We start from the raw sequence: 27,330 nt of genomic DNA, 5'->3' as shown, positions 1-27,330 counted from the left end.
GGGGCTGATGGGATGGGGACTGAGAGGGCCACATGGAGAAGGAAAGGGGGGAAAAAAGCAAATGAGCCACAAAAGTCCCTTTTTTTTTCTTTTTTCCCCTGCAAATACATTTCACATGCTTGTTACATATAAAACAGTGCCAGGTCTGCACTGCCCGAACTTGCCTTTGCTCCTGGCTGCAAGGGTCTGGCCTGGCCCCCACCCCCCAGGTGAAAAAGCCCCAGACACTGAACTAGGGCATGCAGGTGATGCCAGTGGGACCCATGGTACGACATGGCATGCACGGCTTGGGGAGCGAGAGGGCACTGGCTGGACCCATGGCAGGGGATGGAAGGGGAGAGATGGGCAGCACCCACCCCCGGGTCAGGGGCCAGATCCTGGCAGTGACTGGCTGCAGCCCAGGGAGCACCTTGGGGAGGAGGGTTGGGTGCTGAGCCTGCTGGCTCCTTCACCCCTCTCCCCCCCGGGGCTCAGACCGACGTTGGGGGGCACCCAATGCCCATGGGTGTGAGAGCAGGACGGGGGCTGTGGGACAGGGTGCAGGGGACAACCCAAGCAGCCATTCCCACTTGTGCCCCATGCAGTGAAGCTGACAGGGGGGCCATAGCCCCAACCGCTTGGGAGCTCCTGCCTCCAGCACAGCCCCAAAGGCCTGGGGATGCCTGGCAGGAGATGGGCAGCTGCCTTCTCCAGCTCTCGGAGTGTGCCCAGCCTGACCGCCGCTGGCTGAAGAAGGGACATCCAGGCGGGGAAATGTGCTCACAGGAATGGGGACAGAGCTGGGACCTGCAGCAACCCCTGGGGGTGCACATGGTGGGAGGAGGAGGAGGAGGAAGAGGAAGAGATGGTCTCCCTGGCCTATCTAGATCCCATCCAGGCTCTTCCCTTCTAGTTGTGCCAGCTCTGCTCCTTCTCCCACCCAAACCCCTACACCCTGAGCTGCAGCCGGCGCTGCTGTGGGCAGGGGTGGGAGGGGAAGCTGTGGCAGCATGGAGCGGCATCCAGGACACCGACCTGCGGTCCCCAGCACCAGAGGGTGCAGGATCCAGTGGACACGATGGAGGTGCCAGCCGGGACCTTCTCCCAGTGCTTGTTTTTGCCATTGGTTCCCGAGCTGCTTATTCCAAGCCTTTCTCGCCTCTTCTTTCCTGGGCTGTTTGGCCTCCCTGCACAGGATGAGCCAGCTCCTGCTCTCCCACAGACTTTGACTTTGCAAACTGAAGAAAATGAATCCAAAAGTGCCTTTTTTACCCATACAAATACCAACCCCCCCACCCCTTCACCCCCACTGCTGCCCTGGTGGATTGGGTGGATGCAAAGACGGGGCCTTGCATCGCCACTGCTCCTCCTGATTTTAATGACCTTGGTCTCAATTTGCCTCCCCCCCCCCCTTTTTCTTGCTGACACCTCCTCAGAGCCTGGCCTTGGGTGGGTTATTATTGCTTGTGCAGGAGCATCCCCAGGCACCTGCGTTTGCAGATGCTGCATCTTAAATCTGCCAATGGGAAGCATTCAAGGCATGGCCATGCCCCAGGGGGTCCAGCTTTGCTGAGGGGCTGGGGGAGACCCCCAACTCAGCACCCCAGACCCACATTGTCCCAGAAGACTTTTCTCTTGGAAAGTCATAAAAAAAATAAATCGTTGGGCCAAAAAACCCAACCCAACTACAAGAAAAGAGAAGAACCATAAACAACCACCAGGAAAGTTTTCTGGAGAGTGTCTTAAAAAAAAAGGAAAGGGGGAAAAAAAGGAAGCAGTTTTTTTTTTTTCCAGGCCCAAATGCTGCTGATCTCTTGGCTAGAGAAATAGTTGGTAGCAAAAATATTGGCTACATTTGGAGCCCCTGGAGCCAGGATGGCCCCTGAGCCATTGTACCCCGAGGGCTTTCTGTGGGGCCGAGACAGCCAAGGTCATCGCTCCCTGACCCTGAGGTTCACATGGTTCTGACCCATGGCACCTCCAGCATGTCTCTGGCTGCATCCCAGCACAGACAGGTCCCGCCACCAGCCCCGGGACGTCACCGGTGCTCCCATGCTGCCCTAGCTGTGCCCAGGGCAGGCAGCAGACAATGGTTCTCCTCTGGGAGAGGCTCAGATCATCTTCATGTTGAACTTCCTGGCTCCTCCTTGGCCAGTGGTGGTGGTGGGACCATCCACCTTGCGGAAGGAGTACTCCACTGAGAAGTTGTTCTTGTGCTGCCCCCGGCCCCGGCTCCAGACGAAGAGGAGGAGGAAGCAGAAGAGCACCACGCCCAGGAAGGTGATGCAGCCCATGGCCGTGGAGACTAGGATGGTCTTGAGGTCCAACGTAAACTTCAAGAAGACTTGTGTGTCATTGTGGGAGGTGTCGTTGAACTCACTGAGGTACAAAGTTCGGTTTGTGTAGTGGGAGCCGTCGGCGGGCCGCCCCTTGACTGTCAGGGTGGCGAAATAGGTGTCGTTGCCTCCCGCGTTGCTGGCGATGCAGATGTAGGTGCCACTGTCCTGCACCTGGGCAAAGCGGATCTCCAGGGTGCCCCCGGGCAGCACTGTCGCCCGCCCCATGCTGCGGGTGGTGATCATGCGGTGCTGGGGGGACACCCAGGCGATGGAGGGGTCCGGCTCCCCATCTGCCCGGCAAAGGAAGGACACGGACTGCCCTTCCCAGGCTGTCACGTGCTGCAGCTTGCGATCCCTTATCTTGGGCTTCTGGCAGGTGAAGTACTCAAAGAGCACGGAGTCCGGGAAGTCGTGCAGGGCGTTGCCCCGGATTTCAGGTGGTGAGGAGCACATGGGCTGCTGCCTGTCAAAGTTGAGTGTCTTCCGTCGCTGCAGGATCCAGAGGAGGCGGCAGTCGCAGGCCAGGGGGTTCCTGTCCACCCGTAGAGTCTCCAGTGTGTTGACAGAGTGGAACGTGCTCTCCTCCAGCGTGGAGAGAAAGTTGCTGGAGAGGTTGAGCAGCCGGATTTGTCTCAGGCCAGAGAAAGCCTGTGGCTCCACGGACACCAAGAGAGCACCCACAATGTGGAGCTCCTGGAGCCGAATGAGGTCTTTAAAGGAGCCCTTCAGCACAGTGCTAATGGGGTTGTAGGACAAGTTCAGGTACCGGAGGTATACCAGGTTCCTCAAGGCAGCAGCGGGCACGGCTGTGATGTTGGTATAGGTGATGGAGAGTGAGGTGAGGTTCAGGCCCTGGAAGCTGGTGGGGGAGATGTCTTCCAGCAGCGGCCAGTTGTCGATCTCCAGCTGCAGGAGGTTGTAGAGCTTCTTGAAGTTTTGGTTCTCCAGCGTGGAGATGCTGAGGTGCCGGAGCCGCAGCACTTCCATGTTCTGGAGGTAGGAGAGCGACTCGGCTGAGATGGAGGTCAGGTTGCACTTCTCGATGGTCAGCTGCTCCAGGCCAAGCAGCCCTGAGAAGGCCCGCTGGGAGATATACACCAGGTCATTATCCCCCACCTCCAGGCTCTTCAGGTTTCGCAGGTCCTGGAACATGTAGTCCAGCAGGATGACGAGTTTGTTCTCGCTGATGTCCAGGAGGGTGAGGTTGGTCAGCTTGGTGAAGACCCCTGGGGGGATGAGCTTCAGCTGGTTCCCCCGCAGCCTCAAGGTCTGCAGGTTGAACAGGTTGCTGAAGGCGCCTGGCTCCACGTTGGAGATGATGTTCTCGCTGAAATCCAGCTCCTCCAGCAGCGGGTACGGGGCGAGGTCCCCCGGGTTCAGGCAGCGGATGCGGTTCTTGTTGAGCTCCAGGATCTTGGTCTCGGTGGGGATGCCCTCGGGGATGGAGGTGAGCCACTTGCGGTGACACATCACTGACTTGATCTGTGGGGCACACTCACAGCGGGCAGGGCAGGCTGCCACTCGCAGGGGGCTCAGGAGGACCAGGTGGAGGACCAGGACTGGGAGCCAACATGTCATTGTGTAGAGCATGGTCTTATGGGCTCACTACCATTCTCCCATGCGCCTGGAAGGGAGAGAGATGCCGAGTCAGCGGCGAGCCCAAGGGAGGCTAACATAAGGCCTACCCTGCCCCAGATCACCCATCTGTGGGCTGAGACTGCAAAATGCTCCCCAAACCATGGCCCATGGCCCTGATAAGGTCCCAGCTCCTCCAGGCAACCCTCTGGACCCCCCTTCTTAGCACCTAGCATGTGACCTGGTAACTGTGCTCTATGCAAACCTGTGGTAAACAAGCCTCGCCACCTGCATGCACCATTAGGAGAGCAGGGAAACTAAGGCATGGGGAGATAGTTGCAAGAGGACAGACAGCTGCAGACCCACATCTCAGTCTTTGCCCCTGCAGCAGCTCGCACCAGCTCTGTGCCACTGATGGTGCACACACAGGCATAGGGGACCGTGCGCACGAGCACCCTGGGATAATGGGGGACACAGACCCCCAGGGCAGTGTAGGAGCAAAGAGATGCAGCCAGAGGCCTTGCAACCTTGTGACACAGGTGGGATGTCACATCCCCTCTGCTCCCCATGTGGCTGCAGTGCGGTCTCGTCTGGTGGTACAAAGCCTTCCCAGGCTCAGTGAGGTCCCGCAGGATGGGGGATGTGGGGATGCTCAGAGCCACACACAGGGACCGGTCCTCCTGTCCCCATCCTCAGCGTCGCTCTCTTGAAGCAGAGATTAAGGTGGCCACGAGCACAATCTTTGCAGATGAGGGATTAACACTGCCCTTGCGTGGCATGGTGCCCTGGCTGTCCTGCTTTCCAGAGATTAGCACTTTGCTGCCACTTTCCCTTTTCTCTGCTTCCCCTTCCCCGTTCTGTGCCCCAGATCTGCCGGGCTGCCACCACTCCTGGAAATGCACCTCCCAGGGCCAGCGCAAACTCGTCAGCCACCTTTCCACAACCAAGCACTGTCATTAACCTAATTAAATGGCAGAGCTGCTTGGTCAGGGCGCTGCAGGGTGTTTCTGGGCCTGGCAAGGGAACATGGGCAATTTGGGAGGGTACCGAGAGCAAAGGCAGCCCCTCCAGACATACCTGCAGAGGTGCAGCGAGCGGGACAGGTCTCAGCCCAATGCTGGTGGTGAAAGGCACAATGAGACAATATCCCAGATGAGCTGACTGATGTGACCTGAATTGGTTCAACATCTCCTGGGGTTGGACCCTCACCCCAGGTCCCCAAAGCAGCATGGAGGTGAGAACCTGGGCAGAGCATCACCACAGCAGGGTACCCACCAAAGCAACATGGGGCACCGATCTGGCACACCTGCCTCCACCGCAAGCTGCTCACCATGTTTCGGCAGCCCCCTCCTCCTCCTCTCCCTCCTCCAAGTCCTCCACCTCCTTGTTGCCAGGATTTATTTGCTTTGCACCTTCCCAGGTGTCTCCTGGCCGCTGCACCTCATAGGCAGGAGCATGCTCTAGAGCATCCCTCTTCCCATCTGCTCTCTATCGATAGCATTTATACGCATTCTGGCTGCTCTCGCCATGCCAGCTCTGTTTCTTATGGCAAAACCTGCCTAACCATGGGACATCTCCATTTGCAGTCTCAGACCCCCACCTTTGCCATTTTCCAATTTTTCAACATCCCAGCATGGCCAGACTGATGGCTCGAAGAGGCAGAGGGGCACTGACCCCTCCAGCGTGGGGAGGGGCCACGTCCCATCACCCCCACAGCACTGGGACAAACTGGCATGCACTACCCAAGGGGCTCCAGCCCTGGGGAGTGCTGGACCTCGCTTCAGGGTTTTTTTTCCCAAGCTCCCCATGCACGCTCCCTTGTCTCCCTCTGGGCCTGTTGGGGGCCCTAAAAGTGGCTGTTGGAGCCTGGTAGGGTGTGGGGAGAGGGGACGGGATGGGCTGACAGGACAAGATGTCTGTGGCTGCTCAAGCCCATCATGGTGACACCGCATGTCCTCATTGCCCAAGACCTTTTCAGGCTGGACTTAAGGCAGCTGGTGCTTGGTTTAGGGGGTGATGATGGGAGAAAGGAGGAGCTGCTGCTTGTCACCAGATGAGATGGTGAGAGCCGCTGGGCAGGCTCCCAGTGGGGAGTGGACGAGCCATCAAGTCCCCTCACATCCCCCACTTCTCCCCCTTTGCTAAGGGGCACTGCAGAGGAGGGAGCAGCCAGGGCCACAGAGATGGTGGGGCAGGACGTGCGGATCCCCATCCTGGGGTGCTGAATCATCCCCTGCTTCCTACCAAGTTGCCACCCTTTGCCCAAACCCCCTCTCCTGCAGCCCCTGGCCTCCCCCAGCTTCACCCCATGCCCTGAGCCCATCCCATTCGCACCCCAGCCCCAGGGAGGCTCGGCAGGACAGACCAGAAGGAGACTGAAGGTTTTGCCATGCTCCCAGTCCCTGTCACCCCTTTCCCCATCCTTCATTGCACTCCCAGAGTGCTTGGCTCAGAGCAGCCCTGCCCCGGGGTCACACCACCAGGATGAGCGATGAGGACCCTGGACCCCACCCCCTCCACCCAGAGAGGTGACACTGATGGAGTGGGGGCAGCAGGAACTGGCCCATCCCAGTGCCTTTGCCCAGCATCTCCTGCACCACAGGTCCACCATGCTGATGAAGGACACCAAAGGCCGGTGTCGCCCTCCCTCCTGTCCCCGAGGGGCTGGCTTTGTGTGGGGATGGCCTCCGGGAGCCGGGCGGGCTCCCAACCCTCTCTATGCCCACATCATGGGGAATGACGCAATCTCCACAGATAATTTCCCACCCTGATCCTGTTATCCAAGCTGAGTTCTCTGTCAATAAACCTATTGCTCAGTGCAATTTAAGAGCTGCAGGAAATTATCTTTTACAGACTTTTTTTTTTTGGTGCATGCCTTAATTTTGCCACATTTCCCTTTTTCTTCCAACGAGTCAAACCAAGAGGGAAGTGTTATCATTCTTCACACAGCTGCAGGGAGGGGATTAACAGCCAGGCAGGATGCAGCATCACCTTTCTTTGCTGGGGGCAGTGGGGTAGGACCAGAGACCCCACTGCTGCCCCACCAAGCATCCCAGCCCCTTCCTCCCCCCTTCCCAGCCATGCAGCCCCTCTCCAGCACTGCTCAGGCTCCACCTGTGGCACCTGACCCCCCATGTCCAGTGACTGGGGGTCCCCAAATGCCACCTGGGCACTGGAGTGGGGATGTGGCTGGAGCTGCTTGGCAGCCTCTGCCTTCAAGGAGGCTGCTCACAGCTGTGCCAAGAGACATTTTGCAATCAGCTCTGCCTGGCTGGTGGCCTTGGGAACCTGAGCTGGCTCTAGGGTGAGGGGGGGAATGGCTTTGCTTGGTCCCCCCGGTTCAGAAGGCTCTGCTCCTGCTCTGCTGCGGGGCTGGACTTGAAGGATGTGCCCAGGTGTGACCTGCAAACCCACAGGAAAAAAATGCTCCCAATTTATTGTTGACACTTTTTTTATTTAGTGTCTCTACGCTAAATATGCCCAGGCACTGCTGCCAGGCTAACGATCTCCCATGCTTGGCCATAACCTGTGCCCTCCATCACCTCCTGCCAGGGGCTGGGGGGGATCTGGCCCTGTCCCCTCCCTGCCCACAGCCACTGCGCCGAGGCAGCCCACGAGCACACCAGATCTCCGCCACGTTCATTATGAATGAGCCCAGGGTAACCATACTCCACTTTTGGTTACTACTTCGACCACCTAATCTGCTAAGCAAAGGTATGAACCCGCTGGCGTTGTTTTACCCGGCAGCCAGAGAGCAGGAGCCGCAGCTCCAGGCTCTCCTTCCCTCTCCGCAGCCGAAGCAGAGTATCAGCTGCCCCTGCTGCCCCACAGCCCCCACCCATGGGTGCCCCAGTGGAGCAGAACACAGCCCTGACACCCTCAGCAAACCTATGGAGGGGATTAATGGGTGCTGGATAAGCCCCCTCGCAGCAACCCAGGCAGATACGAGCTCCAGAGCAAGGAGCCAAGGCGGCCGAGGCCAGCTCTGCCCCTCTGGGTCTCTGCCGCCCCCGCTGCAGAGACCCCATGTCCCCTGCAGTGACAACCAGGACCCTGCAGTCCCCATCCAGCCCGGGCAGAGCTGAGCACAGAGCTGAGCCAAGCAGAGCAGCGCCGTTTATCAATAGCTCATTACTCCAATAGTGTGGCATTCTCCGGGGCTCACCTAGTCCCTAGGGAGTGAGGCCAATTATGACTTTAGTTGAAGGCCTAGATAGAGGCTCTTCTGCACATTTAATTTATTTTTAAAAATAACATGCCTGCTGCATGCAGGGCTGGGGAACAGAGCCAGGGAAGACAGAGGCTGAGGGGCTGCGGCACAGCGGGGGGAAGCAGAGCAGACCACCTTTGGCCACTTCTGAGCCTCTGGGAGCAACCCCCTCCTTCCCTCCCTCCCTGCCAGGACTTGTGGCCACCAAGCCTGTTTTATCCCAGCCATTGGCACTGTGGTGCTTCCCGGCAGGCAGAGGCCAGAGCACAGAGGAACCAATGCTCTCTGACTGCCTGGCTCTCGGATGCTCAGCCACCAGCCGACCGGGCTTGCAGGAGGGTTTTCACTCCCTTGCAGCACCCACTTCTTGGAGAAAAGGAGATGGCAAGGTCTCTTCCACCCCCTTTGAATGGCTTGCGCTTCAGTGGCACATGGTTGGCACAGCCAGCTCCTCCGAGAGCAATAGCTCCTCAGCTGCCACTTCTCCACTTTTCTGAATAAAGACCAGAAAATAAGCCAAGGTTGACATTTCTAGGTTCCCCTGTTTTGACATCGTGCAAGTACAAATACTTCTGTCAAAGCAACGTCCTGTTTTGTTCTTCCATTGACTTACAGGATGCAAAATGGACCTGCTGAGACCTTTTCCTTCAAGAATCCCACTGCTGCTGCTTGAGACCAAGCCTGTGCTACCCCTCCTTCATGGGCTCTGCCTGGGGAGGCCAGGAGCACCCAGGGGAGGTTACATGCTCAGAATACAGGATGTTGCTCCATCTTTCCAGGGGATGCAGGGGACCCCAAGTGAGGGTGGAGATCCCCAGGTAGGGAAGGAGCAAATGGGGCAGAAAGTGATGCTGGGACCCCCATACATTTTGGAAAAGCTCATCCTTAAACAACGACAGGGGATAATATCTGCACCCCAACGTACAGGTGACAGGGAGGTGGCAGTGCCAGTGACTCGTGCCAGTACCAGCAAGTCCCAAATTCAGCATGAGACAGGAGAGGGCTCCTACAAACACCAATGGCAGGCAAACACTGCTGGAAACACCCCGAGTGATGCCCATTTGCTGCTGCCCACCCAAGAGCTGGCAGCCAGCCCTGCCCTGGCAGCGAAGCATCCCAGCTGCCTGCCCACGGCAGCCCTCGCTCCCTGGCTGCTATCTCCAGCCTGCACCAGGCTCTGTGCCAGCAGCTCTGCAGAGGAGGTAGTGCCAACCATGGCTCTGCCACGCAGACGGCGGCACCTCCGCGCTCGCCAGGGGCCCTGCCAGCATCCTCACAGACACAACTGCCCCGCTCAGCCCCCCCGCTGGGGCTTAGGCTGGATTTGGGAGGCAGACAGAGGGGCTGAGCATCCCAATATTTTTTCCCCTAGTATTTACAGCTTGCCATCAGGGGATAGTGCTGGACTCTCTGTCAGCATGAGCTCTGTGTGCTCCCTGGTCCCAGGGTATCAACTAGACAAGATCTTGATTACCAGGAATGGGAGTATGGCTGCATCAAGCAGGCTCGATGGCTCATCTGGGACTCGAACACGGAGCTGCTGGCATGGGCTTGGAGCAGAGGACGTGCACCCTGAATGCAGATGCCAACAACTCCCACGGGCAGGTGCCAGGCTGAGCTCTGGCCCCAAGCTCTACCCCTGCGCTGGGAGCCTTGGCCCAGGTCTCAGGGGAAGCCCAGAGCCAGAGCTGCGGCAGGACAGAGCTCTTCAAGACCAGAAAATGAGCCCAGCTCCCCAGTTCTGTGCCACAGCCCATCCAGATGTTGGCTCCTTCCTCCCTGCTGGAAAACCCCAAACACTCAATTATGCCATGCAATAACTAGCAAAAACCAAGACACCCCCATATGGTTTTTGGGCTGCAAAGGGAGAAAAAAAAAAAAAAAAAGGGTCCCTGGGAAGTCTGCTTCGTGCTCAGCTCTCACTGGTGATGCCACTGGCATCAACCTGTGTCACCCACGGGCTGATGTGGGTCCCCAGGGGGCTTTTAGGCGTTTTTCAGAGCTCACAGAGCAAACTTCCACGCCTGAAGATGAAGTCAGGGTTTTGAACTGTGTTCTTCCATCTGCTGCTGCGGGTGGCTTTGCTCACAGCAGAGCGTAGTCACTGGGGACATTTTCTGGGGGCACTGAAATGAGGACCAAAGGTGACCTGTGCCCCTCAACATCTCTGGGGTTTCTCATGCCACCACCCACAAATAAACCTGTTGCTGTTCCAGCTTTATTTTATCCATTGTCTTGAGCCTGCAAAACCAGTGGGTTTGTGGCCACACTGAGCTTGGAAAAGCCCCAGAAAAGACTGGGAACACTGGGAGGATGGAGGTGATGGGGAGGAGCTGAAGGGGCATCCCCAGGACCTTCCCTGGCTCCAGGGGTGACACCAGCAGGTTTCTCCCTCTGATTAGGGCAGCAGAAACAACCCAGCTTCTGCTGGGCCATGGAGGAGATTAAATCAGAGCTGAGGTATAAACTAAAAGGCAGAAAACTCGGAGGGTCAGAGGCGGCCAGTGATGTCCCCGTGCCTCGCTCTGACGAGGCTCTAGTGATCAGGCAATTAGCAAACCAAGCATGAGAATAATCCAGTTGAAACAGGGAGAGGAGGAGAGAGCTGGGGGTAGGAAGGAAGAAAATCAATCACCAGACCTAATGTAGAATTATCTAGCAGAGAGTTATTCCTAATCCCATCAGAGTGGCTGGGAAACAAATTCTCCCAGCTCTGCCGCTCTCAGTGCACCCAGAGTGTGTTTTTCTGGGTCAGTTCATTTCCCAGCAAAGCCAGGCTGGGGCAGGCACGAGGGCAGGGCTGGAGGAGCAGAGGGGAGAACCGAGCAGCTGGGTGAGCGGCAGGGCAGCCCCGGTGGCAGAGGGGCACCTGGCAGGCTCCATACAGTGGGTCCCCCCATACTGCTGTGGCTCATGCCTACAGGACCTGGCAAATGCCCTGAGGCCAGGGCTCCCCGGGGTTCCAGGTGGCCAAATGACTGCACCCAACAGCTATGGCAGAGCCCAGCTGCAGGGCTGGGACCCGTGGTGGCCATGCTCTAGACAGTCACCCTTGTGTCCTGCTCGAGGCTGCTCAGACAGAAGCAGATTTTCCTGATGACTTGCAGAAATGGAGAAAGAAAGCATGAAAGGAGAGATGCCTGTGTGAGGAGACAGGTTCCTGCCGGGTCACTGCAGAAAAATGTCCCAAAGCATGACCTGAAGGGACTGCTTGAAAAACATGAAAACCTTTTATAGAAGGGAGTTATTTTGGTGACTGGCAGCTGCTGCATCTCACGCGTCTCCCCCGCTCAACAGCCCCGGGTCTTGGGGCCAGCCAAGATGATGCTGGAACAGTAAGATTGTGTGAGCTTTCAGTGGAGGCAGCATTTACCCTTTCTACCCAGCAAAAGCCATGACTGACGTCTTCATGGAGCTGTTTTCCCACCCCGTGATCCCATCCTGAGTCCTAGCCAAGTCCTTAACAGCCGTGACCACAGGACTCTCCACTTTCCTCCCACATGGAAACTCCCAGCCCTTGCAAATGCTGCGAAAACCCAGAAACAAGGATTCCCTAATGAGCTAAGATGCCAAGGAGACAACTCAAAAGAAGCCACTGCTTATTTTTAGAGACAACCTTATGATTCTTGAGCATGTGGCCCAGGCAATACTGTGCAGGCAGCCACAGATTAGCCACAATCTGCTTTTCTTCTTGATAGACATCTTGTCTGAATCTCTATCTCCACAAGATGCTCCCAGGGGAGATGACATTTAGATACGACCACAATGTACAACATTTTTAAAAGGTCACTGCGTGTACTGGGGAACAAGGTGCAGAAGCCACTCATCAGCAACAGGGGCTTTGGGGAGGTATTTAATATTCCACAAGCCTCTTTATTTCTCTACCAAGGTGAATAACTCCTCTAAACTGAGGGAAAGGGGAGCAGGACAAATGGGTGTTATACTCTTATTTCATCCCAAGCAGTTGGACCGAACCACCTTTTCCTCCAGCCAGATCTGAATTTCAACTGCTACTAGGAAATGTTGGCTGAGAGCAAACCTGAGCCGGATCTCAACAACTTCAGTACCTGCCAGACCACATGGGAACTAAGGCTGAGCTTGACTCCCCATCTTCAACTGTGCCCAAAACCGCCTTGTTGCAAGCGAGCTGTTCTACCACCACCTGCCAGAAACACTTGACTGAACTTGGCTTGAGGCAGTGGCAGAGGTCCCCAGACAGGCACTGGGGGTTATTTTTTGAGGATTCCCAGCAAGTTTCTGCTGTGCAGTGAGAACTATTAATTTGCAGAAAAGCCCGTTAACATTGCGGGTAGGATGACAAGGGTCTGGAAGGCAAATGCAGGCTGACAGCTCACGTCCCTGGGACTTCCCCGTGGTGTTTTGCCATTGTTGTCTGTCACTGGGACCAGATGCTGGTCACATCCCCGTGGTGTCCTTGTCCCTGAGCACCCACCCAGCTGGGGGAGGACCCAGCAATGAGCTCAGAGGCAGCCCGGGTCTAGGAGACTCCCCTTGGAAAACTACCTTCCTCCTCTCCCACTGAAGGGCAGGATACAGCCCAGGGGCTTTGCAAAGCTCCCCATCTGAACCAAAGCTGCCCCATGCGAACCAACCCAGGGCCCAAGGTTTGCCTGTGCCTGGGTTTCTTCCCAGCTAAGCACTGGGAGCAGGGACGGGGAATCTGAGCCCCCAGAAAACATCCTCCTGGCATCTGTCAGTTTTAAAGCCCACGCCACAATGTTGCTGAGTGTGCTGGATTTGGCTGAGAAGGGGTTAATTCTCCTCACTGTGGGGGGGCGGCTGCCTTTCCAGCTTCCCGCGCTCTGCCGCGGGGGGGGGGGGGGGGGGGGCTGGGAGGGGCGGGGCCATGGTGGGGGCGGCTGGCCCCGACTGGCCAATGGCAGGTTCGTGCCATACCATGTGACACCATGAGCAGTATATTGAGGGGGGGGCAGTTGCAGCGCGAGCGTGGAGGCGGCGCGGCGTCGGGTCGGCGGGCTGCTGCGGCGCGGGCAGTTTGTTCCGGCGGTTCGTTCCCCCCCTCCCCTCCCTTCCCCCCTCCCCCGGGGCTTTGCGCCTCTCGTTGTTCTCCTTTACATTGCATTTCTACTGTTGTTTTCTTTTAATTTTAATTATTAAACTGTTCTTATCCCAACCCACGAGCGTTACCCTCCTGATTCTCCCCCCCATCTACCGGTGGGGAGTGAGCGAGCGGCTGTGTGGGGCTGAGCTGCCGCTAAACCACGACACAGAGATTTACAAAACACAAGCCCATAACAGCCCCAGCTGGCACAGACGTGACAGTCAGACATGCACATATCCTGGCTATGAGCAGAGCATCTTGGAAAACAGGGCTATGCTCCTGCAAATGGCTCCTGCCCCAACGGAGACACAAATAAAAATCATTAAATGAGAGAGGGGAATTTGCTCCTTCTCCTGCAGCTGCCTCCCCTCCGGCCTCCCGGGGCACACAGCCGCTTTACGAGCTCATCACTTACCTTCTGCACCAGGGCTGCCGAAATGCAGCCTGGGAGCAACATCCTGGTAGCAAAACCTCAGTGGAGGAGAGCTTCAAAGCCAGTGTGCCACGCTTGGCTGGAACCACGTGGAAGGAGACAGAGGGAGCTTGCTGCAGTCTGACTGAGAAGGATGTCCCCAGGCAGAGCTCAGGCTGTGCTGGGGCCACCCCATGCTGTCCCCCCATGTCCTGCAGACACATCACCCAAAGGAGCTCCCAAGCAGCAGGGAGAACTTGCCACCTCGTCACATGAAGGGACCCTGTGTCTTCGCTCCTCTAACCCAGGCAGCTCCGTAATAAATGAAGTACAGGAGCAGGATGATTAATAATCATAACAGAAAAGCATACGCTGTAATTAGCCACCTTTCAGAAAGCTGATTGATGACGCTGCTCGGGGGCGTGCGGAGCTGGCACAGGCGCAGCCGCCCCCCGGCCCCAGCACCTGGCAGAGCCCTCCCCATGCCGTGGCCGAGGGCTTCACAGTGGCCTGAGTGCCAGCTGCTTCCCCGCAGGCTTTGCCCCAGCAAATGACCTCATTTGTACACCTGGTCTGGCACACCAACCCTTGTTAGATTAGGTCGTTCATTAAGCTCAGCATCTCAGCGATGCTGGCCTGGGCCCCTCAGGGGGCTGGCACATAAATCACACTGTGATCAATGCCTCTAGCTGCCAGCACTGGACCTTTGACAGCAAAGTCTACTCTTAATTCCTTACCTGAACCACTGCGGTGCCAGGTGCTGCACAAAACAAAGTCAAGGCAGTCCCGGCCACCTCTCTGAGGCTCACGGATAAAATGACAGCTGTTTCCAGACTTGACCCTCAGAGAGGACCCTGTTCCTGAGGATTTGGCCCCATGGGGTGCCTTCACCCACGGCAGGGGATGCAGGGGTCCCTGCCATACTGGTGAGCCTGGCTTCCCTCTGGAGAGGGAGCCTGGAGCCCCGGGGCAGGCTGCTGCCAGCCCATGGGCACTGTGCCTCGGGAGGGTGACACATCATTCTGGGGGCTTTAATTTGACCAGATGGCTGGACTCGTGGGCAGGATGAACAGACTGACAGGCCAGAGACTTAGACAGATGTCTGCTCTGAGGACAGGGTGGGAGAGACAGCCATGGGTGGAAGACAACCCAGTCCCAGCAGGACTGCTTGGCTTTCTGCAGGAAAACAAGCTCAAAGCATTGCAAGTGAACATCTGTGGGTGCAGAGGGATGAGAGGTGCAGATATGAAGCCCTGGATCTGCTGGAAACCCTCTTTGGAATGGGAATCCCAGGTGAAGGGAGTGAGGAAAAGCAGCCTTCCCTCTGCCTTTCAGCTCTGTTCAGCATCAATCCTGGGCTGAATGAATTTTTTAAGACCTGCCTACAGCTGCTGCATTGGAAATTTTATTGCCGTCCCAATTATGATCATGGGAACAGCGAGCAAAGAAAGCAAAATACCATTACAGGGTAAAGTAATGCTTGACACATTGCAATATATACCTTGTCCTGCCAGGCGTGAGTGAGACCAATCCCCCTGTTGTAATAAGCCTCTGACAGGGGAAGGGGACAGGGGACTCATCCCAGCCCTGCCTGAGCCCTATGGAGAGCAGAACCCTCCCAGCCTCACCGCTCAGATTTCAGAGGGGGCTGGCCAGGCCTCGGGGGGTCCAGCTGCGCCTCCCCCACATCTCCTCCAGGCTGGAGACTGCAGCAAGCAGTGACATTTGGAGCGAGACACGCTGGCATCAGTCCCCAGATCTACAGCTTCCAGGCATCAGCTGTGGCTGTGGCACCAGGAGAACATCTCCTTTCCCACATGCAGCCCCAGAGGCTCCCGAAAGTCAGAAGTCTCTGTGGCAGGAGGGGAAGGGGACAGAAGGGCTGTATCACTTAACTCCCTGGCTGGCATCTTGACAGCAGAGCAGGGGCAAAGCCTCCAGAACCCCTCACCCAGGATGGAGCTGGTAGACTTGAAAATCCCCCTCTGAACCCCAAACTGCTGCTCTTCAAACCAATGCCGCACATGCATCCTGGCACAGCCAAAGCTGGGGTCCCCGCTGCTGCCTGCCAGCAACCTCAGAGCAAGTACCAGAGCTTAACAGCCCTGAGCTTTGCATCACACCCCCACTTGAGCTACTTTCTGCTCATTTTCGGGGTCGTGGCAACAGGCAGGAGATTTCTCAGCCATTACATGGGATAAACCTCTGGCTCGCTGGTACTGAGCGCTTCACACTGCAGGAGGAGGGAGGGAGCTAATGCCACCAAGCATTAGGTTGCATGACCAGCAGCTAAAAATGGCCACGAGCTAAAAATGAGCTGGATTTCAAGCATCCCAGCACAAACCCCACCAGGTACAAGGGCAATGATGATGCTGACTCCCCCCTCCTCACGCCCAGGGAGCGCTCACCGTTCTGCAGGTCTGGGGCTGCACCAACATCTGGGTCTGCCGTGGCATCTGAGACCGGGGATATTTACATGGCAAAGTGTCTGGCACGGCCAGCCTCAGCTCCTCTGGACAAAACAGCACAAGGAGACAAATGTAAATCACCTTTCCACAGCATCCAGCACAGAAATCCCAAATAAACGCCCCCAAAAGCCCAAGGACACAGCACATTGGCACCACCCAGAGAGGGGAAGCATCTTCCGCCTTGCTCGAGCCTGATGTGTGACCTGACTATTGCGGGTTGCCTAGTTATATATATACAAAATATATAGCACTTTATACCCTGAAGGATTCTCTTACAAACAGGAGCGTGTCCAAGCCCAGCACCACCACAGCACCTCAGCAACCATGTGTGGGGATTTCAGGAGGAGATGGCACCCACGCAGCAGGTGCTCATGGCCAGACCTCTGGGATTCCTCTCATTTGGGAAAATTTGACCCAAACTTGGAAGCAGAAGTGCCGCTGGTCGGCCCCCCCATCCAGCATCCCTCCCCGTGGGTGCTTTGTGGGGTCAAGCAACAGGCTCCCAGCCCTGACGGTCAATGCAGAGGATACAGGACACCAACCTGCAAGGAAATTATTTGCTACAGTTTTGCTAAAGCGTTTTGAGTTCTCTGGATCAGGTTTAATTTCCCTGTAACAAAAAAGAGGGAATCTAAATAGTTCCTTTTTTGGGGGAAACCCAGCTCCTCCTCATTAACAGACCACAAACGGTCGCAGACTCAGGTCCTGTTCAGCTACATCCGCACAGAGATGCTGCTGTTACAGCTCAGCAGCTGCTCTGACCTCTGCTCGAGACCCCGCTCAGGCCCCGACTCATCTGCCCCCTGCTCTGGCCTGGCTGAGGTCCCCCAGGGCCACCCAAGGGCAGGAGCAGCAGCTGGGGAGGTTAATTCCTGCTGAGAGAGGCTTGGAGAGCCCTCGCCAAAGGAGCTTTCCCTCGCAGGGATTTGCTGGAGAACGGCAGAGAAACAAGGAGCCGATCTGCAGCGGCAGCTGGTGGCACTGGGCTCGCACCCCCCTAGCACTTGGGGGAGCCAAGAGTCGACCCCAGGAGGGTGGGGGTCCCCTGCCCAGACAGGGCTGCCCGCTGCAGCCTCCTCATGTGCTCCTGCAAGCCCCGGCGCCGTCTGGGTGCTGCTTATGGATGGGCAGAACCTCACTTTTGGGGTCCCTGGAGAACTGACAGCATACAACGCTCCAGAAAAGATAAAATTCCTCCAAGTAAGCACCACTACCCCAAAGCAAAAGGCAAAGGGATTCCTCTAAAACCCACCGACTCAGGTTCAGCTGTGTAGGCACCACGCAGGGGCTCTGCTTCCCCAGCCAGCCCTTCACCCCCCGCCCCCCCCCCCCCGCTCCCGTTTTGCGGTCAATGGCAGGGATGCCCTGCACACAATTCAGCCCGTGTTTTGCAGAGCCCCGACAGGGATGCATGCCAACAAAGAACAAACTGCGCTAACAATTCCCCCGTAAGCAACTGCAGCAAGGAAATCTCCTGCCATGGACATGCTGGGGTTTGCTGGGAGAGCCAGGGGATGTACCAGCCTCTCTGGGCCGGCCCGAGGCTGCAGCAGCACGGCAGGGCTGGGACAACAGGCACAGGGAATGCTCTGGGGCTGGTGGGAGGATGAGGAAAGCCCAGCAGAGATCCCGGGTGCCATTGCATCTCCTCAGCTGGGGGATGTCCCCACGCAGGACCCTGCAGCACAGGCCAATGCACACGTGTGTGAAAGTCACTCAGACCCAATACTTAAAGGCGAGAGTAATCCAAACCAAGACCTGCAATGGTGAAACGACCTAGAAACATCTCGGCCTGCCCTCAGTGCCCACGGGGGAAGTCTGCGGCACCAACAGCAACTATGATGCGGTACAACTCAGCAAGGATTTTGTTTAGAGCGTCAACCCAGTGTACATGCTTCGAGGGATCACAGCCTTCATGGCACTAATGCACATGTATCTGCTTCAGCTACACGGTGCTAGCAGCTGCAGAGCAGGTGGGGCTCCCCTAATGCCTAAGTGATGTGATAACTGGGACAGAAGTGGATTTGTTTTGCACTGCAGCGATGTGTGCGGGACCTTGCACGCTCCAGCACCTCCATGCGTTTCGGTAGGGGTGGAGGAGGTGCTGCAGGCAACGCACAGAGGCATTGCCATCGAAAGTTAAGTACAACTGCGATGCAGCAGCTTGGCTTGCTGCTCCTGAAGGCCAGGCTCCAGCTACCAGGGATGGATAAACCAAAATTTAATACAAATTCCAGCAAGCTGGACGTGCCCATATATTTATTGCAAACCAGCTGAAACCAAACTGCAGTAAACCAAAATCTGCTCAACCCCCTGTGCTTACTGGCCCCTTTCCTGCACTCCCTGCAGGCAGCAAAGCAGAGAGTGGCTTTGCCTCTGGACCTGACTGCGTGGTGTGAACGCAGCATTTAAGCTTGCTTTAGAGACCACCTGAACTTGGCTTACCAGACCCCTGCACGTGTTACGTGAGCCCGTCATTCCCAGCCCTCTGAACGATTAGGGTCTCAGCTGATGGTCTTGGCATTTGTTTTTGGCAGCTCCTGCATCACTTAGCAACCTCCGTTTCAGGTTACTTCATGTTTTTTGTCTGCAAAAACATTTTAATCCCTGTGAAACGGGACCCACCAGCATGTGAGCTAAGTGGCCTAAAACCTCGTACCACTGCTGACAGCATGTGGGACTGGACAACTCCCTGGCCCTCCGTGTGTTCGTACTGCCAGAGCACTTGTCACTATCTGGCCCGTTCCTTGTATTTTAAGGCACATATACTTAGAAACCTTGTATTTTAACTCTTTTCTAGAGCATTTTGATGGATGAGATGGGGAAATGATTCTGCTGTCCCCAGGGAACACATGGAACCTGCCTCTCCACTGAGAAGGCTCTGGTGCAAGCTCTGCACACGGGAGCCTCTTTGAAAAAGAAATTTGGCAGCAAAGCCAAAGGCCAAATGGGACCCAGGGGTCCTGTGAAATCAGCAGAGACGCTTGTACCTCCAGAGGACCAGACCAGGATGTCCCAAGTCAAGCTCTTCCAGGGCAGGAGCATCCCTTGGGATGCACATATCAACTCTCCCAGCTGGAGCCTGTAGACATGCACAGCAGCAGGTCTGCAGCTCATCCCAGCCCACAAGAGACCTGCAGCCTCCCCAAACCCACAAGTGGCCCAGACCCCAGGAGCCCCTCAACACCCCCATGCTGCCAGAGAACACCCAACAGTACCCAGGGTCCAGCTAAGCCAGCCCTGTGTCACCCCGGCATCCTGGAGAGCAGAGCATGGAACAGTAAGCCAGGGACTTTGCTCATTAGTGTAATTAACATCAGACTTCTGAGCTGGCCAGGCTGACCTTTGATTATAGAAATATGAACAATAAAACCAACAGGTTATTTTGGAGGGGGTGTCGTGGGCCGTTCATTTGAAATCCTTTCTCCTAGCAACATGCCCCCAAAGAGCACCTTTCTGCAAAAGTAAACAGGAAATTTTGGAAAATCATCAGGGAAGGAGGAAAAATTCGGTTCCACCCATCCACAGCAGCAGCCCAGCAAGGACACGGTGCCTCCTGGCTTCTGGGAGGGCACAGCCAGAAATGACCCCAGGGAGAGAAATGGAGAGACACAGCAGAGCTATTAAAAACTGAAACAAAGGAAAAAAAGACCTGTTTCTTAAGAGTCTTGGGAAAGTGGGAAGTCACCAAGATGGAGACAGCTGAGCTGGACCCCGGCAGCACAGTTGGAGCCCAGCCCAGTATTGAGCGGTCCCTGCACTAGGGACAGCTCTGCCCATGTCCTGGTGTGAACCGTAACTCACAGGCCAGCAACAGCCACGACCCAGAGACACCTTCAGGGCAAATTCATGGGGGAAAAACCCAAATCCTGGCAGCCATGACAGGAGCATGCCCAGTGATGGATGAGACCGATCCATCAGATCACAACCCCATTTGCCAAAACAAACAAACAACTTGGGCCTGAGCTTCCAGAGGTGGCCAGATGTTGTGCGAGGCTGAGGAAAGACAGTAGTGCTGAACCCCAGCGATGGCAGGACTGCGTGCTGTGGTGGGTGCTCCCCCAGTCCCAGGACACTTCCTAAGCTGGAAATTGCTTTGCCACAAGGATATCCCCAGCCAGGGGCTGGTGCTTGATGAAAAAAAGTGACCCTGAAGGCAAGAAGAGAAACCGCTCCCTGAACTGATGATGGAAAGTGTCCAGCCTCCAAAATAACCCCTGGAGCAACACACCGCCGGGGCATCAGGCACAGCTAGGAGGGATGTCCAGCATCACCAGCGGTGCTTCCCCGGGAGCCCACCAAAGTCTCCAGTTCCACATCAGCCCTGAGCACAAGCACTAACAAAGGCAGGATTATTTTTCCACCCCCTCCATTTGTCACACTTAGTTAATACTCCTGCTTATGGAAAAAGGTCACAATTTAGATCTCATTTATGTCACTTCATCTTTGGTTTGCAGGGTCCTGCTCATTTTCCATCCCCAGTTAGTGCTCAATTACAGGGGCCCTGCTCCACCCCTCCTTGTTGCTGCAATGGAAAGAAGAGACAGAAGTCCCAACCATGCGACCTGCCCTGGGTCTCCAGCAAGGAGATGCCCTGTAGAAAGCTGACCTGAGAGCAGCCTTTTTTCTCTGGCAGCACAAATGGAACCAGATGGACTTTCCTTCAAATGAGATTTAAATGGAAAAACACAAAATAGCTCATTTTGGCAATATTGAAGAGTCGGTGCCCAGCTGTCCCGAGCATGGGGAAGGTCAGACTGGGTGACCCTGTGGAAAAAGAGGACAGAAGCACCTGCCACCCTCATGGTTTCTCCTCTGGCTGCACTGCCGGAACCAGGTCCGAAATGGCAGCCAGGGCACAGCTCCAGGCAGAGAGCACAATACCCGAGGGAAAACAAAACCACTCACTTAATTTGAGCTATTGTAGTATCCATAAACCAGTGTCACCGCAGAGACTCAGCTGATGGAGTCTGGATGGGATGCTTGGCCAGAACTGCTTCAGTTATCCTGCTCTATGCTGCGGGACGGTGCTCTGCAAACCTCTGCTGCTTACTGACCCACGAAGAGCACCACGAGGACTGTGCTCATGAGGCCTTCTGAAGATGGAAAGCACCTTCCCAAGCCCACCTCAGTCCTATTCAGTCCAGCCACGGTCCATCCCCACTGGCACACACCGCTGTTCCTCTGACTTTGGTTATTTTAGAGCTGACCCAGCTACGTGTTACAGCCAAACCTCGTGTTGCAGGGCCAGGTGAGCTGGCCCCGCAGCATGCAGCCCATCAATCCCCCTCTAAATTATTTCAGCCTGCAAATGCACCACCTCACATGCCCGGACTGAAACAACACCCAAATCGAACAGGAAAAGTGAGCAAGGCCTCGGGGGGACTTTTCTGGAGAAGCCAAGGATGGCAGATGAGTCAGAGGTCAGGTGCATCCCCCAACCCTGCTGCAGGTCCATGTTATTGCTGCTTCTTCCCTCCTGCGTCTGCTTGCATTTGCAGCATGAAACAGCCACAGCATCCCCATGCTCCCGGCTCTGAAGCCGGCAGGGGCTTTGCCACCCCCATGGTGATGTGTTCCTTGGCCCCAGGCAGGAACAGTACCGTTCCCACCACCCGGGCTTACCTCAGGTCCCATATGACAAAAAGGGAAGCACTTGGCTCAGATGTGCCCAGGGCAGTGAGGGAGAGAGGGACAATATTTGTTTCAAGTGTTTCTTCTATTCTCTTCCTATTAAATATTTTCTCTCCTCCTTTCCAAGAACCTCCTTCATTTCTCCACATCTCCCTCTAGCAACAGTATCTGGGAGAAACAATGAATTTAATAGGAGGGGGCGGTGGGAAGAGGGAGACCCTAAGGCAAAGAAATAAAGCATTGATCTATTAAATAACCCCCATCACTTAGAAGTCACATATTAGGAAGCACAAACTGCTTGAGGGACCACACAGCATCAAGCAGGAACTGATGGGTGCAAACATCTGCTCATGCTTGGGGTCACAGCCCCCTGCTTTTCTCCTACCTGGTGGCAGGATGGATCCTGTGCATGAACAAGTTGCAGACAGGGTGAATCCTGCTCAGAGGGGCTTTCCCAGCCACGCCACATGCACTTGGCCACGGCTGAGGTGCATCTGGGCAAGCAAAACCCCGAACAAGCCACTGCACAGGCCAGGGGAACCCTCCAGCTCTCCTGCCCCATGGTGCGTTGTCCCTCTGCAGCACCTCAAAGCTGAGCCGACCCCATCGCCTTATCCCCGCATCCCCCCCCAATCCTCCTGGGGCTCTGCAGGGATATGGCTCACCCCTGTGGGGCCAAGGATGCCCAGCTCACCTCCTGCAGTGCCTGGCCCTGCCTCCCCATCACATGGCTGAACCTAAATATTGTCCCCAGTTCTCTTTTCTTGTAGACACAACCAGTGCTTTGGGTGAAAGTCCTTTCCCATGAATTCACTGTTGCTTAATAAAGCACAAGCCCTCAGAGACCTTGATGCTGGGATCTGTCATTTTAATTCTCGGTGACACTTGTTCCTCTCCACTACACTATGTGGCCGCTGCTATTTTGGCTGGCACACTGGGAGCTGAACAAGGAGCCCCGGCGCTCCAGGTCCAAGTCATTAAGAGCTGGGATGCAGCTTTAAAAAAAACCAAACCCATAGGATGGATGGGGCTGCAAACTGCAACAAAGCTCATGGTGGCATGAAAAATTCAGAGGGAGGAAGGCAGGAAAGCAAGAAAAGAGCTGGGTTGAGCCAGATGGTACGGGAAGGAGCAGGGCACATGCCGGGGCTGCAGCTGGCTTCACCACTCAGGACTGAGCTGCTCAGTGAGACAGACGCTGCCTCTGCTCCCCAGCCTGGCACCCCGGCCGCTGGGTACCAAGGCACTGCAGCAGCCTGGGGATCGTAGCCTTTAAAAAAAGGTTAGCTTTCTTTTTCAACTCATTCACAGGGAAGACATTTCTCACAACTTGCCCAAATTATCCACACAAGTCCCTGCTATGGGACTGTGCTGGGGTGAGTTTGCTCCTGTCCTCAGTTTGCCCATTTTCTATGAAGAGGAGGGAAGGGCAGCCCCTGCTTGGGGCCGAGGAGGACCCGGGGAGGGCTCTGCTTTCCATAAAGTGCCATTTCCTCACTCTGCCACCCACACCAGCCCTGGCCCACGTCCCACCCAGCCTCAGCCCCCACCTCCAACACCCCATGAGCCTGCAGCACCCCTGGGCCAGCGTGGGGGTCCAGCTCCAGCCCCAAAGCATCATGACAAAGCAAAGGGATCAAAAGAAAGAAACCAGCACAGCTCGTTGCCAACAGCTGCCCAGCGCCTGCTGCCAATGGCCGAGGATGCTGTGGCACAGGCCCCCTTGCTCCCGCATCTCTGGAGCCAACCCTCATGGAAGCATCTGCTTCATCTTTCAAGGTAAGCCCTACATGAAATTCAAAAATAGCCTCTCAGAAAAGCCAACTGAAAATGCCCAATGCCCCATCAATTTCCCTACTACGGCCAGCAAATCAGAGCGGCTCTCGGCATCTTTTCCAAATGCTCTTGTGGGTTTTATTGCTTTCCTTCATCTCCTCTCAAATCTGCTCTGAATATTTCTGCCCTTGCCTGTTTGTTTTGGTGTCTTTCCAGGACTCAAAAAATGGCCCTTTAGGCTCCAGCAGCACCTTTGTTGGCAGCACCTTCTGCCCTCGTGCTGCAGCCCCTGCCCGGGGACAGGAGAGATGCTGCATGATGCCCCCTCCATCCTTCTCAGCCAATTCAATCATCACTTTACAGCTGCTGACACAGACAGGCAACAGGATTTCGGCTGTCTGAGAGAGCACATGAACCTACAAAGCCAGGCCTCCAGACTATGTCTGTTTACAGACAGGGAAACTGAGGCACAGGATTCATGCTTTATAGCCACCTGGTGATTCAGCACAGCAGGGGACAAGCTCAAGGATGGCCTCACTCAGCCCCTGGGTTCCTTAGCTCTGAGATGTGGGATTTGGTGCTTGGGGAGATGCTGCTGCCCACACTGCAGCGAGCTGGCGCCGTGGGAATTACTGCTGCCCATGCAAAACGCATCCATCCACGTGCTTTACGTTCCCGATGTTATTTCCAGGGGTACGGCAACAGCTCGCTCCCATCCCAGGGATGTGAACACAGCAGCGACGTATCTGTAAGAGCAGCCCAGCTCCTCTGCGACCGCCTGCTCCTTCTGCCTTATGGCAGCTTCGGCTCCCTGCACCGCTGAGCAGAGAAGGGCCACCTGCTCCCCGACGGGACGCTCGGGGGAAAACTGTGGTGAACCGACAACCAGAAGTTGAAAAAAAAAAAAATCGATTCCAACAACATCAGTTTAAAGCCTTTAAATGCTGAGCACAAATACAGCCAGGCGCTCTTGCCCGTCCGTACCATTGGGCTTCAAATTCAATGTTTAATTCAGGTCCGTGCTGTTGCTTGGAGGGAAAGCACAGTGATTAGGTTAGGGCCTTGGGGCAAGGGATGCATTATCTTGTGATACAGGATTAACACAGCTAATAAAAGCAGACACTCCTGAGCTCAAAACAATAAAAAAAATAAGATAAAAGCCCCTGGCCCTGCTATCTTCAGCAAGGAATCAGCACAAGTGCACCCCCTGGGAAGGGCTGAGCCTGGCAGCAGCAAGAGGCAGTGCAGGATGTGGCCATGCCGGGGAGGTGCTGGGGCTCTGCCACCACAGCAAGTCCCTCACTCAGCCTGGCACAGCCACTTCCCACCCCAGGCATCGATGCCAAGGGGCAGCTCTGAAGGGCAGCCTAAGAGGGGTAAAACACAACCTAGCCCCCGTTTTTCCAGTCCTCCGGCTCCCTCCTTCCAATAGGGCAGGATAAAAGCAAAATCTGCTGATGTTTAAGCTGAAAAAACAACCCTCACATGAAGCTACTTTGCCTCCTGCTTCCCCATGCTGGTGGGAACACATTCGCTCCCTGCTCTCAGGCTATTTTGCAGGCTGGGCATTGCCCCATTTGAGAGCGTCTTTCCCCAAGCTCAGCTCAGCTGAGGACCAGAAGCTTTGGGGAAGGCTGCAGATGTCCAAACGGGATTTTTGCAACCTCTGTAAACCATGAGAAGCCTTGTGGGAATCAGAAGCCATCTCTCCCAGCTGCTCCGGCCAAAACTCACCCGGCACTGCCAGTCCTCCAGCAGCGAGGGGCAGCAGCTCCACTCCCTCCCCTCCATCTTACACAGCGCCACAGAAACACCAATGATAAATACATTAGCTCAAATTAAACTGGATCAATCAGACTGTCAAACTGGCAGCTCCCCAACACATCTTGAATTATTCTCCTGTCTAAAGGACACACACCACAGTTCTTGCCGTGCCCCTGGGTGCACGTAGCAGGTTCCTTACCCCCAGTCTCCATCCCACAGCATAAGGGAAGGCGAAACAGAGGTGAAGGGCAGAGCTTTGGGGTGCAGAGCCCCAAGCCACCCCTTTACCAAGGGGTTATCGTGGGGTTCACTGCCTGCATTTCTGCATTTTTAAGGCCAGCAACGATCCAGCCCCAGCTTTAAAGACACACATGAATATATCGCACTGAGCAGCTGTTCGGCTTGCTGGGAGCTGCTGGGCAACTCTGCTTTTCCAGGTTTTTTTTTTTTTAATTCCTTATGATTTGATTAAGATAGACATTTGTAGGAACTTTCCCTCTCTGGGTGCAGCTTTTCTCATGGTGTCTCCCAGCAGCGGGGCTGGACCTGGGTAAACCAGTGCACACGGGGACAGTCTGCTCCAGGCAGGGCAGCCTCCTGCCCGCAGGCAGCACGTCCCAGCCAGGGCAAAGCCAGGCAGCACTACATTGGCAGCCGAGACCAAGCCACCAAACTAAGCAGCACGTGGCAGCTCTTTTGAAGGCCCAGGCTGGTCCTCACCAGGCCACCGCACATCCCCAACCCCATCCCCAGCGTCCAGCCTCTCTGGCTGGTGCAACAGATGCACTTTGCTCTGAAGGGACAGACTCATACTCCGGGTGCTGCCAGGTTGCAGATCCACACACCGATCTGCTCTCAATCTATTCTGCAGGTGTTCTGCCTGCTTCTCTTATCCTCTCTCCTCTCCTTCCCAAAACCTCATCTCAGGGTAAGGCTGGGCATGAATTTAAAGAGCAGCTACTCTTCTGCAATCGCTCCTTTGCATGAATGCCGTGGGAATTAGAGCACCTTTTGTCAGGTTTTAGCTCAATCCGCTTTGCAAGTGGATTAAGAAACTGGCACAAAAGTACTCTGGATCTGGAGTAGGAAGAGGCAGGCTGCTATTCCAGAACAGTGATAGGAGCCACGTATGCTGCGATTGCTGCCTGCTCCATTTCCCCGAGAAACACAACCCCGGTAACATTTGCATTTAAACCAGCCCTGGGATTTTTGACAGGAGGATCTGTCTAGCCCTAAAAATCAAGGATGCTGAGAGAAGGGGGAAGGCAGGGCCCTGGGGAGGCAAGGAGCAAGAACATGCAGGACTGAGGGGAAAACAGGAGAGATACGAGATGGGGAGAGACCCTTCCGGACGCCTGGCGATGTTCAGACCCGCTCAGGTCTGCCAGGGAAAGGCTACGCAGGGCTGCGAGCCGGGGCCCCAGCCCTGTCGGTGGGGAGACTGCAGGTACCAGACCCTCCGGAGCGCCGGGGCCGAGGGCAGAGCGGAGGAGGATGGAGCCGGGCAGGTTCAGGCTGGACCTCCCGGTGCAGCTCTCTCCGCCTGCTTGAGGCCATTTAAAACCCCGGTGCCGATCCAGCCTGGGGGGCACAGCCCTGCCCGCTCCGCCAAGCCCCCCAGCCGGGGCTAAGCCCCCCTCCCCGGGCACCAGCCGGACGCTGCGGGGAGCGGAGGGGCCTTGCAGCCCCGGGCGGTGGGCACCGGCCGGGCAGACCCCAGGGAGCCGGTCTTGGGGTGCCGGGAGCAGGTGGAGGAGGGTGGCCCCCGGGGCGACGGGGGTTCCGCGGCCACCTTCCCCGCACCCCCCAGCACCCACCTGTGCGCCCCGCCGGGCTCTGCCTCCCCTCGGCCCAGTGTGTCCTGTGTCTCCCCACCCCACGCCGGAACCCCGCACTCACCGCTCGGCTCCGGGGCTGCCCATGGCGCGGCGGCGGCGCGGGCAGAGCCGCAGCCCGGGGGCGGCGCGGTGGCGACTCTCCCCGTTGCCCGCCGCGCCCGGCCGTGCGGTGGCGACGGAGCGGGCGTCTGAGCCGCCCCCCGCCGGGCCGCGCCGCCCGTGAGCGCGGGGGAGGGACGGGGACGATGCGCG

General features: G+C 56.3%; 1 protein-coding gene across 2 annotated transcripts; it reads right to left on the bottom strand.

Moving 5' to 3' along the window:
- Positions 1 to 1,383: 1,383 nt before the first annotated feature.
- Positions 1,384 to 27,330, bottom strand: LINGO3 (leucine rich repeat and Ig domain containing 3). Of its 2 annotated transcripts, none has more exons than XM_064469544.1 (2): positions 27,140 to 27,293; positions 1,384 to 3,942 (listed from the first exon to the last, which is right to left on the bottom strand). In XM_064469544.1, exon 2 carries the CDS (start codon positions 3,906 to 3,908, stop codon positions 2,091 to 2,093), a length of 1,818 nt encoding a protein of 605 aa, XP_064325614.1. In that variant the 5' UTR covers positions 3,909 to 3,942; positions 27,140 to 27,293; the 3' UTR covers positions 1,384 to 2,090. The 2 variants fall into 2 exon arrangements, 1 of the variants encoding a protein (XP_064325614.1); XR_010375723.1 differs by lacking the exon at positions 1,384 to 3,942 and adding an exon at positions 16,013 to 16,110 and having other exon boundaries at positions 27,140 to 27,330.

Source organism: Phalacrocorax carbo, chromosome 19 (genome assembly GCF_963921805.1).
Source record: "Phalacrocorax carbo chromosome 19, bPhaCar2.1, whole genome shotgun sequence".
NCBI lineage: Eukaryota > Metazoa > Chordata > Aves > Suliformes > Phalacrocoracidae > Phalacrocorax > Phalacrocorax carbo.
Note: the sequence above shows the minus strand (reverse complement) of the source record. Positions and strands in the feature narration are given on the sequence as shown.

Coding starts and splice junctions, on each gene's coding strand:
- LINGO3 (XM_064469544.1), bottom strand. CDS start 3,908: ATGCTCTACACAATGACATGTTGGCTCCCAGTCCTGGTCCTCCACCTG.